This window comes from Dreissena polymorpha, chromosome 10, assembly GCF_020536995.1.
Source record: "Dreissena polymorpha isolate Duluth1 chromosome 10, UMN_Dpol_1.0, whole genome shotgun sequence".
NCBI classification, from domain to species: domain Eukaryota; kingdom Metazoa; phylum Mollusca; class Bivalvia; order Myida; family Dreissenidae; genus Dreissena; species Dreissena polymorpha.
The window spans coordinates 13,407,679-13,420,699 of record NC_068364.1 but is presented as its reverse complement, the minus strand read 5'-3'; the positions used below and the strand labels follow the sequence as shown (position 1 = coordinate 13,420,699).

General features: G+C 37.8%; 1 protein-coding gene across 3 annotated transcripts in view; it reads right to left on the bottom strand.

Annotated features, from left to right (window-relative positions):
• Positions 1-987: 987 nt before the first annotated feature.
• LOC127847141 (vacuolar protein sorting-associated protein 8 homolog) overlaps positions 988-13,021 on the bottom strand; it is a 98,588-nt gene continuing 86,554 nt past the window's right edge. Inside the window, exons 36-42 of one of the 3 annotated variants that reach the window (XM_052378817.1) lie at positions 12,166-12,457; positions 11,910-12,021; positions 11,622-11,669; positions 9,459-9,625; positions 4,569-4,764; positions 2,886-2,954; positions 988-1,685 (exon numbers count right to left, since the gene is read on the bottom strand). In XM_052378817.1, the coding sequence (XP_052234777.1) occupies positions 1,557-1,685; positions 2,886-2,954; positions 4,569-4,764; positions 9,459-9,625; positions 11,622-11,669; positions 11,910-12,021; positions 12,166-12,457 (1,013 nt within the window). In that variant the 3' untranslated portion in view covers positions 988-1,556. The remainder of the gene's footprint in view (positions 1,686-2,885; positions 2,955-4,568; positions 4,765-9,458; positions 9,626-11,621; positions 11,670-11,909; positions 12,022-12,165; positions 12,458-13,021) is intronic. The other 2 variants (XM_052378818.1, XM_052378819.1) reach the window with 2 other exon arrangements.

Here is a 13,021-nt window from a genome sequence, read left to right as displayed (position 1 = left end):
CGTTGCAACGCTTTATAATTTTCACGTTATTAAATCGTCAAAAGATGCCTATTATAATCAATATTTTGTGAATCTGAAACATTTTTTTTTGTCAATTAACCAAAATGTGAAAAAGTCCCTTTAAGAGCATTACAAATGCTTCTAATATTAACTATTGTTTTGTAATTACAGGAATTGAATAATAAATGTATAAACGCTGTTTAATAATTTATCCTGTTTGTTACATGCATTTTATGTCAAGATATGTGAGGCGAGGGTATCTGTATCTGTCACACATTTGGTTTGGATCGGTACATGTAATAGTTTCATTAACCTACGTTAAGTACTTGTTGAGTTGTTCCTAGATTCAAAGTTTAGTTCGCACTTATTGCAACCACAATTTGTGTCTTCCGACTAATCTTCCTCATGTGGCCTATATATCCACATACCGAATTTCACCAACTATGAGTTGTTGTATTATCCAGGCTTCCCCAGTTTTGATGCATTCATGTAACCGTAGCAACCACAAATTTAATCAGACGACACAGCTGATGTAACGTGCATAATTCCGTGTATACTATTCTATCCACATACTGAGTTTGATCAACCTAACTTTTATCACAGTTATCACATGATCCAGCTTGTTTGGACATTTTGCCTCTTCTATAGCTATGCTTCCTTTAGGTCTTTAGTAAAACCTAAATTAACATACACGTTCCACACATGGCCCTTAATCCACATACCAAGTTTCATCAACCTAGCTTCAGTAGTTTTATTTTTTGCATAATCGATTTGTACAGACAGAAGGACAGACCATGAGTAAACAGATCGTCCACCCCGGTATAACAATAGGGGACTAATAAGGTATGTAAAACCTGACGACGTATAGAGTACCGGTTATTTGTGTTTGGTGAATCATAAAACATTTTTAAAGTAAGACTATTGGATCTACAGATAAATACACTGTTAAATGATAACCTATAAAGATTACAATTATAATAAACAACATTCTCATTAAAATAGTTTTATGTCTTGTAACATACAATATTGCACGCTTTGTTCAGGATAAAATAATGATAACGTAATAACAGATATCTAACACAAACAATACAACAACAAATATTACAGGGATTTGCTCAATGATTTTCCTATTGTAGAAAAAATGTCACAAATGTGTTTGGGAAATAGACTATTCTATGCTCAGAGATTTTTGTATTGTTAACCAATGTCAATACATGTGCTTACTAAAAGACTATACTATTTTCAACAGTCTAAAAAGATTATAAAGCAAATAGTTTGCTGAAAAAAATTGTCCTTAAAAAAATTAATATTCAGTACCATTAAACAAAAAACTCAATCACTACCAATGGACGATTCAGGCTTTTTTAGTAAAACGCATATTTGACAAGTGCTTGATGAAAAACAATACAAACTCTTTAATTAAAAGATTTTAAATTGATGATTATTCATAAACAAACACATATTTAAAACACTTTTCTTGGTCAGCACTATAATCTCAATTAGTTGAATATAATGCAATCAATACTTTCGGAATCCATGGCATTTTTTTTAAATTGTCATTTTGCCGCACTGAACAGGCAGGGTGCCCCAAGGTTCAGTTTGAAGCGGTCCTGCTGGAAGACACTCGAGGTGAGGTTCTTACTGCGGGCAGAGCCAGACTTGGAGAGCTCCGACAGCAAACCCAGCTGAAACAATAAAATAGTCACGTAACAAAGTAGAATTCATCAAACAGATGGTGTTTTGTTGATTTAAATAATAGATATTCATATACCATGTATCTCCCCACCCCTTGAAGCCAAGTTTTCAATATGTGCCTTTGTACAAACATTTTTATATTATATACAAGTATTGCACACCCCTGTGACCTTGCCTCTGATCTGTTGACCACTTTTCCTTGCCTTTTTTTCCTGGTATCCAGCATTCCAATTTGAACAAGGTACAAAATTGTCACAAAACCAGTTTTTCAATTAAAAAAAAAAAGTCTGATAAAGGGAGACAATTCAAAATGTGCATTATTACCCCCCTTGTTTCAAATTCAATATTTTTTACTTGTTGCGACTTTGATTTCAATTTGAAAAAAAAATCTGATAAAGGGAGACAACTCAATTTGCATTGTTACTGATTGTTCATAGTTACCATCCTTGTTTCAAAATCAATCTATTTTTAGTCATGGCAACCTTGACCTTGGAGATATCAACGTAATCCTTTTGCGCGACACACCGTCCAATGATGGTGAACAAATGTGCCAAACGATTTTAAAATCTCATAATGAACGACAAAGTTATGGCCCGCCAGCCCACCCACCTGCCGACATTCGCCAATCTAATAACCAGTTTTTTCCTTCGGAAAACCTGGTTAAAAATCATATGTAAAAGTTTTCACTACCTGGTAGATATCGCCTTATAATCACATAAAAATTTCAAGTTACATGCCTCTGTGACCTTGACCTTTGATTTCCAGTTTGGATAATATAGATAAAAGTATACTCATGATACGGTAACCAAATAAGCTATGGTACAGAAATAAATTTTCTGTTACAATCCTTTATGAACTTTATTTTTGAAATAAGGGAATTACTTGTATGTTTAGAGCCCTTGTGGCCTTGACCTGTTGACCTCAAAATAAATAGGCCTTTATTGTCCTAAAAGTTAACAATCACACCAATTTGCATGATATTAGGTAAAAGGGCTTTCTAGATATTGCGCAGAAACAGTTTGGTCCACTGACTGACAGATGAGCAGGCGCAATACAATTAAGCCCCGCTTCTTTGAAATGTTAGCTCTGATGATTTGAGTTAAAACATAATTTTAAAGCTTTGTTAAGTCCTGACGTCACAGTATAATATAACCGTGAGGTAATGCAATAACAATAAATTCACTGATTACCCTTGAAGGAGTCCTCATGGCCTGTCTGACTGCATCCACATGCTGTAAGTGCTCAGGATCCTGGGAACCCTTTAATGGAAGCCATGCAATTGTTATAACTCCATACAACTTGGACTTAATTGTCTAACGGCATATATATGAGCCTCGCTCTGGGAAAAAACCTAATCTGGAATTTTACATGAAAAGAGACTTCCTTTTAACAAAAACTACCATACAGGCAGAAAGTGTCGTCCCTGATAAGCTGGAACAGGCTGCACAGGCTAATCTGGGACAACACTTTATATACAAGAATATAGCCGTATATTTCCAGAGCGCATCTCATATACAGTGACAGCAAATCTATGAAGGACTTTGAATGTACAGACTTCTGCCAAGTTTGATCTCCTAAACATTTAGAGCCCTAACACAGTTGGACTAACTACCTGCAACACTACATAGTAACATCCAGCAAGTTGTCACTGAACAATTTCACCCTGGTGTTAGAGCCCTAACACAGTTGGACGTACTACCTGCAACACTACATAGTAACATCCAGCAAGTTGTGACTGAACAATTTCACCCTGGTGTTAGAGCCCTAACACAGTTGGACTAACTACCTGCAACACTACATAGTAACATCCAGCAAGTTGTGACTGTGAACAATTTCACCCTGGTGTTTTGCCAGTTTGACACCAAGGGCATTTGTTCACACATCTTTTTAGAGAACTTCATTACAATATTACATACCAACTTTTGAACATTTGGGCCTTCATGTGGTTTCATAGGAAAAGATTGTATAGTTTTCTATACATGTCTATAAATCTATACAAAGCCACACTTTGGCCAGTTTTGATCTGAAGGTCATGGTTAAATGAAACTAAATACAGAGCCAATATACAATGTTTCATAACAAATATAACACATATGAAAGTTGTAGTTTCAGAGATGTATATTTTCTATAATTAAGTAAAATATTAATAACAAGAGATTGCCAAGCAATATGGTCCCCTACCGGTGAAACTCCACCATTGTCAGTAAAAAAAAAAAATTTTTTTTTTTTATATATATTTGTTACCATAGCAATCAGAATTTTTGACATAGGAACAAAATGAAAAGAAATGCATAATCTCCATATTGCCATCTATCCATGTTTCAAGTTTCATGAAAAAATATTAAGAACTTTTAAAGTCATCGCAGGATCCAGAAAAGTGTGACGGACTGACTGACAGACAGACAGACGGAGTGCAACCATAAGTCCCCTCCGGTTTTACCGGTAGGGGACAATAAAAATGATACGGAAATTCTTAAATGAATAAGGGTAATAACTTCTGTAATTCTTAATGCAGGATGATAACAATGGTGCATAAACAACTTCATATCATAACAAAATAATCCATAGAAGTTTGAAAGTGATACATTGAAAAGTGTGAGCTAACACGAATTTGTGTCTATTGAACTATGGTGATTCCAGTTTAATTTTTAATTTTCTAGCGATTGTTTATTATTTTATATGTACAAATTGAGACTCTTTACAACAAAATTTATGATTATTCATAACATTAGATGCAAATGGGGCCTATCTTTTATTTTAGTAAAAAGTAGGTTAAACATAGACCATTAAACAAAACGATGACACAAAACTTGGAAATATATTTTGTTACATAAAAATGTCCCTACAATAGGTCTTCATAAGTTGTAGCTTACGTCTCTGAGTTTGTCAGTCCTCACAGCTAGTTGGTGTGTGCTCATAGGGTTGGAGAGGGAGCGGTGGAACCGTGTGCTCTGTACCTGACCACGCTGGGTGTGGCTGCACAGGTAGCAGGCGTATGTATCCTCCCCTCCCAGCACATGTAGGGAGCCCACCGCCTGCAGGCAGGAACTGTGGTAAGTGTGGCCACATCTGTAATAGAGAGACAATTGGTACTTGTGACCACACCTGTATTAGAAAGACAATGGAGAGATAATAGGTAGATGGGGCCACACCTGCAATAGAGAAACAACAGGTATGAGTGTCCTCCCCTCCCAGCACATGTAGGAAGCCCACCGCCTGCAGGCATGAACTGTGGTAAGTGTGGCCACATCTGTAATAGAGAGACAATTGGAACTTGTGACCACACCTGTATTAGAAAGACAATGGAGAGATAATAGGTAGATGGGGCCACACCTGCAATAGAGAAACAACAGGTATGAGTGTCCTCCCCTCCCAGCACATGTAGGGAGCCCACCGCCTGCAGGCATGAACTGTGGTATGTGTGACCACACCTGAAATAAGAGACAATGGGTAGGTGTGTCCTCCCCTCCTAGCACATGCAGGGATCCAACAGCCTGCAGGCAGGAGCTGTGGTAAGTGTGGCCACAACTGGTGGTCAAAATTCCAAACAAATGCAAGTTAGGTATGTATGGTGTAAAGACAATGTTATTTGCAGTTCATATCAATATCTATATTTCATATACTTTCAAAACAACTAGAACAGACATTGAAGAACACAGATACCCCATAATGACTCATTTCAAGGAGGTGCAAAACTTCACATTGCCCACACACAAAGACATAAAGCTTAATATTGTTAAATTGAATCAAGTGCCTAAAATCAAATATAGCGCGACATAAACTACAGTAACTTCTTACGCTTCTACATTGTATAAGCAACACTCATACACAGTTTCATTCTGATACACGGGAAAATTTTTGCGACACAAAGAAAAAATGTACAATAAAGTAAACTATAAAAAAAATGTGCCTACGTTCAAGGGGACCTTACTGAAAAGAATATCCTGCCATACAGTCTACTTTGTTTAATCTACATAACTATAGAGTGTCATGTTGACATGCAAAAAATGGAGAGACAAGTTTGTGACAATAAGAACAAGACTATTGCCAAGCAATATATGTCCCCTACCGGCTCCACCATTGTCAGAAATAAAAAAAAAAAAAATATTTTTATATTTGTTGCCATAGCATTCAGAATTTTTGACGTAGGAACAAAATGAAATGACGTGCATAATGTCCATATTGCCATCTATCCATGTTTCAAGTTTCATGGAAAAATATGAAGAACTTTTAAAGTTATTGCAGGATCCAGAAAACCACTTTTTTCAGCAGTATTTCTAGTCTATTTGTTGCCATAGCAACCAGAATTTTTAACGTAGGAACAAAATGAAATGACGTGCATAATGTCCTTATTGCCATCTATCCATATTTCAAGTTTCATGAAAAAATGTTAAGAACTTTTAAAGTTATCGCAGGATCCAGAAAAGTGTGACAGACTCACAGACTGACAGACACACGGACACACAAACCATAAGTCCCCTCCGGTCAAACCGGTAGGGAACAAAAAGCTCATGTTATGTACAAGGATGTAAGTATATAAATTTAGCCTAAAGTTTAAGAGAACATAACTTCGAAAAGAAATCTCCAAATACACACAAAAAATGTGCACATCTACATAGTATTACAAACATATCTATAAAGATTTAAGTTGATGGGCAGAAAACTGAGAGACAAGTTCACAAGACAAAGTACACATGTAAAATCATGTAAGAATTTTCTTATTTGTGTAAAATCAAGGGCACATAAGTCAAAAAATAATATTAGGACCTACATGTAAATAAGGTTTTGAACCTCTAGATAATATTTAACAGAGGCGTATCCAGAAAATGTTAAGAGGGGGGGCTTAACAGGGGAGGGTGCAGGAGGGGTGTCCCCTTTCGTTGTTGATTTTTTTAAAATGGCACCTTGAAATGATGCGATTTCTTGCTATCTAATCAGCATTTTGCATGATAAAAGTGCATGTAAAACAAATAAGAACTTGAGTTCACACATCAAGTGTGACAGACACACAGACAGACATACACACAGGGGTAAATCAAATGTCTCTCAAACCACTTAAGTGGTGGGAGACATGATCTTTATCCATAACTTTTTTAACTCAGTTAGATGGGTGGATATCCTATTTAACCATGTTGGATATCCTACTACGTCAACTTAGGTACAACATTAAAATGTTTATGTCCATGTCCCTATGAATGGAAAGCAGGCACACAGCGGACAACCTGTCCTGACCCATTGATGATCTTAGTTTTGTCTTAACAAGTCCTTGGGCACTGATACTCCTTTCACACTCGCATGATGTGACAGGGAACACACATGATATGGACAAAACAGTGTAAATGATGGGGTACAGCTGGGAGTCACAATGTGCAACAGAGCCCTGAAGGGAAGTAGGTGGGTTGGGTACACCATTCCACCTAGCCTGCCATATAAAGTGCAACTCGGCAGGGAGGGACTGCAGGGAAGGGAGATCCTGATTGAACCATTCAAGGTCACTAGCACTGACAGGAGAGGAGCACATTTGTTCAGGTATAAATTTCAATCCCATGGCTGCCTTAGGCTGCAAATCACTGAATTGGGTGTCCATTTCGTTCACAAAAGTGTCAACAAAGGGAGTCGTTAGGTTTCTTGTGTAGTTTAATTCGTGTGTTGCTGCCTCGATGTTGTCACGCTTTAAGAAAATGATATAGTTTCATATAGCAAAGTAATTCTTCATAAAAACTATGGATGAACATCAAAGCAGTTAGCCCGATTTGTAAACAAACCAAAACAAAACAAAAAAATAATTGCCATTCATTAAGTGTGCAGTTGAATTTCACTGGCTAAAACTTGTTACTCAAAAGGACTATCACTCTAAAGAGCTAATACCAGTTAAATTCATCAAAGAAATTACTGAAAAAATAATTATGATTGTCCATTGTGTTCGTCTAAACTCTTTAATTGCCACAAATTGAAATATTGTTTTTCACAAGTCTCATGCGGCAGCCAGTTGTAAACATTTATCTATAGCTAAATGTATGGATGAATTTCATTAGTTGAATGTATCTTCTTCAGCCAATCAAATAGCGCAGTTTATCACTTACAGTCAGTGAAGCGTGCAGTTTAGCTGACAAAGGTTAGATCGTCTGTACACATGCCTGGGGGCTAATCACACAAATCGACAGCTGTTAATGGCTTATTTAGGGACATATGACAGGAAATACACAAGTGGATTGAAACTGTAAGGGGCTCATTTTTATTAAAAATCGTGTCTAGCCAGCCAGCTGGGGGGGCTTTAGCCCCCTAGCCCCCCACCTAAATACGCCTCTGATAATCAATGAGATAACTATGAAGTTTCATGATGATAGACAGGAAACTGTAAGACATGTTGTTCACTACACAAAGTACACATGCGCAGTGTGACAATCTAACAGACCCACCCACCGACAGGGTGGTTCAAGTATTCCCCCCCCACCCCAAATTAAATTTTCAGGGATTTATTATGGAAAATTCTCTAAGAGAATCATGCAAATGACCAGGAAAGTATAAAACATTTGTCAAAAATCAATAAGCCTGATTCTATGAAATCTAAAATAACAAGGGCTGTTTGTAAAACATGCATGCCCCCCATATGGGCTCTCAGTTGTAGTGACAGACATTTTGTAAATATGTTTTTGTCACTGTGACCTTGACCTTTGACCTAGTGACCTGAAAATCAATAGGAGTAATCTGCCAGTCATGATCAATGTACTTATGAAGTTTCATGATCCTAGGCATAAGCGTTCTTGAGTTATCATCCGGAAACCATTTTACTATTTCGGGTCACTGTGACCTTGACCTTTGATCTAGTGACCTGAAAATCAATAGGGGTCATCTGCCAGTCATGATCAAACTACCTATCAAGTTTCATGATCCTAGGCATAAGCGTTCTTGAGTTATCATCCGGAAACTATTTTACTATTTCTGGTCACCGTGACCTTGACCTTTGACCTTGTGACCTGAAAATCTATAGGGGTCATCTGCGAGTCATGATCAATCTATCTATCAAGTTTCATGATCCTAGGCATAAGTGTTCTTGACTTATCATCCGGAAACCATTTTAATATTTCGGGTCACCGTGACCTTGACCTTTGACCTAGTGACCTCAAAATCTATAGGGGTCATCTGCGAGTCATGGTCAATCTACCAATCAAGTTTCATGATCCTAGGCATAAGCGTTCTTGAGTTATCATCCGGAAACCATTTTACTATTTCGTGTCACCGTGACCTTGACCTTTGACCTAGTGACCTGAAAATCAATAGGGGTCATCTGCGAGTCATGATCAATCTACCCATCAAGTTTCATGATCCTAGGCATATGCGTTCTTGACTTATCATCCGGAAACCATTTTAATATTTCGGGTCACCGTGACCTTGACCTTTGACCTAGTGACCTCAAAATCAATAGGGGTCATCTGCGAGTCATGGTCAATCTACCTATCAAGTTTCATGATTATAGGCATAAGTGTTCTTGAATTATCATCCGGAAACCATTTTATTATTTCCGGTCACAGTGACCTTGACCTTTGACCTAGTGACCTCAAAATCAATAGGGGTCATCTGCGAGTCATGATCAATGTACCTATGAAGTTTCATGATCCTAGGCCTAAGCGTTCTTGAGTTATCATCCCGAAACCATCTGGTGGACGGTCCAACAGACCGACATGTGCAAAGCAATATACCCCCTCTTCTTCGAAGGGGGGCATAATAACATTTATTACTTGTATTCTAGCTGTGATGGCTACCTGAACACTATGACGAGGTCCGTGTCCTGCGGGTGGATGAACTTCTTCACGCAGATCCTGCACTGGTCTCCCCTGGGGATGTAGCCCTTGGTGGCGATGGTCGTCAGACTGCGCAGGTTCTGGTGGATGTCATGGTTCAACAAGTTCTTGCATGTGATCATTAACGTCTGAAAGGCAGGACAACAAAAATGTCCAATAAACAATGAAAACAAGCACATTCCTTGAATTGATATCCCACAACAAATAGATTTTGTTTGCTTAAATAAAGCTCTGCATTAAAACAATCTGAAAACAAGGGACAAAATTGTCACAAAACCAGGTTTTCATTGTGAAAAAAAAATCTGATAAAGGGAGAAAACTCAAACTGAACTTTTGAAATGACAAAAAAAAATTAACCCCCTTTGTAATTTTTTTTTTTTTTAAATCTATTTTTAGTCGTGGCGACCTTGACATTGGAGATATTGACGTGATTTTTTCGTGGGACACACCGTCCCATGATGGTGAACAAATGTGCCAAATGATTTTAAAATCTCACAATGAATGACATAGTTATGGCCAGGACAAGCTCATTTATGGCCATTTTTGACCTTTGAACTCAAAGTGTGACCTTGACCTTGGAGATATCGACGTAATTATTTCGCGCGACACACCGTCCAATGATGGTGAACAAATGTGCCAAATGATTTTAAAATCTGACGATGAACGACATAGTTATGGCTCGGACAAGCTCATTTATGGCCATTTTTGACCTTTGAACTCAAAGTGTGACCTTGACCTTGGAGATATCGACGTAATTATTTCGCGCGACACACCGTCCAATGATGGTGAACAAATGTGCCAAATGATTTTAAAATCTGACAATGAACGACATAGTTATGGCCCGGACAAGCTTATTCCGCCAGCCCGCCAGCCAGCCAGCCCGCCAGCCAGCCAGCCAGCCCGCCCGCATTCGCCAATCTAATAACCAGTTTTTTCCTTCGGAAAACCTGGTTAATGAAGTAGAATTATTTTAAGTAAAACAAGATGCTATTACGAGGTGGTGTTATTAAAAGATGGGTTTTAAGGAAAATTGTTATGCCTAATTCAGCTATCTGTGTATATACTTGCCATCAAGTTTAAATTCAATCTACAGAAAAAAGCTTAAAAAACAAGTTTGTGAATATAAAAATGAAGATAGCTCTTCTATCAAAAGGCAGAGTGCAACAGAATTTGTGTGACCTTGACCTTTGCCATCGGGATAAGGGTCTTGCATGTTCCTCACTGCCTTGATTTATGGTAGAATTCCAACAAAATAAGGAATATGTAATCAAAATTGGTAACATTTGACCTCAGTGTGTGATCATGTCTTGTTCCTGGAGACCTGAGTCTGACATGTGACACACAGCCCGATAAGGGAGAACAATTGCAGATACTTTACACAGAATCCTTTGATGCACAGTTAAGTCATGGCTAAATTATGAATAATTCATCAAATTTGAGATGGTAAAGGTCAATGTGAAACCTTGACCTTGCCTCCAGGGTAATGGGTCTTGCATGTGACCCAGCCCCCAGTTGATTGAGTACAGCTGTGGTGTCATGGCAGTTGCTCATATGGTCTTGAAGATGCAGCACAAGACAGAAAAAATCCATTTTAAAAAGGGTATTTTCAAGTAAGCCATTATTGGCATATTGTTTGCATTGCAATTTGACATGCATCATCCTCTTATCCATATATACACTCATACCAAGTTTTAATGAAATCTGCCCAAGCAGTTCCAGGATGTTGCCCCAGACACAAAAGTGTGCTTATTTTCAAGTCAAAAGGGCCATAGCTTACAAATGTATTTTGAAGGCATCTGATGTGCATCATCCTTTTTCATTTTAAAAATAAAGTCAGAATATTCCATCTCAAATTTAGTAAGAATGGTAACAAACTTATATCAATTAAATATTTGATAATGTTATCAATACACATGTTCTATACACCTTTACCTGCTCATAGTTGTAAGTCTCCAGTAAACATCTCCTATACACCTTAACCTGCTCATAGTTGTAAGTCTCCAGTAAACATGTTATATACACAGGTACCTGCTCATAGTTGTAAGTCTCCAGTAAACATCTCCTATAAACCTTTACCTGCTTATAGTTGTAAGTCTCCAATAAACATGTTCTATACACATTTACCTGCTCATAGTTGTAAGTCTCCAGCAAACATGTTCTATACACATTTACCTGCTCATAGTTGTAAGTCTCCATCAAACATGTTCTATACACATTTACCTGCTCAAAGTTGTAAGTCTCCAACAAACATGTTCTATACACATTTACCTGCTCATAGTTGTATGTCTCCAGCAAACATGTTCTATACACATTTACTTGCTCATAGTTGTAGGTCTCCAGCAAACATCTCCCATACAACTTTACCTGCTCATAGTTGTATGTTTCCAGCAAATATGTTCAATACACATTTACCTGCTCATAGTTGTAAGTCTCCAGTAAACATCTCCTATACATATTTACCTGCTCATAGTTGTAGGTCTCCAGCAAACATGTTCTATACACATTTACCTGCTCATAGTTGTATGTCTCCAGCAATCATCTCATATACACAGTTACCTGCTCACAGTTGTAAGTCTCCAGCAAACATGTTCTATACACAGTTACCTGCTCATAGTTGTATGTCTCCAGCAAACATGTTCTATACAAATTTGCCTGCTCATAGTTGTAGGTCTCCAGCAAACATGTTCTATACACATTTACCTGCTCATAGTTGGTAGTCTCCAGCAAACATGTTCTATACACCTTTACCTGCTCATAGTTGTAAGTCTCCAGCAAACATGTTCTATACACATTTACTTGCTCATAGTTGTAAGTCTCCAGCATGCCCAGTATGAGTTCCCGTATCTCTCCAAACTTGCCGGAGTTGTAGGCCGGGTCCTGCATGATCTTGTGCAGGATGGCCGGAAGGGCGATGTGACCCATCATGTTGTTCAGCACGTGGTGGGTCAGCTGCTTGAACGCTGCACACGAACAACAATTTAAACCTTTCCCACTTGAAAATGGCTTTGTGCAAACAGCATAAAACCAGAACAGCCTGCGAGCAACTCGCAGTCTGTTCAGGTTTTATGCTATTTGCTGCTCATCAGTATCTGAGGGTTAGAAATGAAGCCTTTAAAACTTGAATCTAGTAAGACAGGTCTTTCGTTAAATTGAACTTTCAAGGGGACTACAAATGCGTAAAAATACTTATCTAAGCGGTAAAGGGTTCAATGAGTTCATAGAAATCCTTTTATCTGAGCCTCGTCACAGGAAAACTTGTCATAATTTATGTGCGTAAAGTGTTATGCCTGAGCAGTCAGGGTAAAAACTTTAATGGTATTTTCGTTAAAAGAAAGTCTGTTGTTTGCGAAAATCCAGTTAAGGATTTGCAGACTGCACAGGCTGATCTGGGGCCACACTTTATGCACATGCATTAAGCCATCTTTTGCCAGAAATAGGCTCATTTTGTTGCACTTAATTATTTACTTTTGGTTTTATTATGTTATTTATTTCAGTTTGACCTAAAATTATAAATAACCAGACAC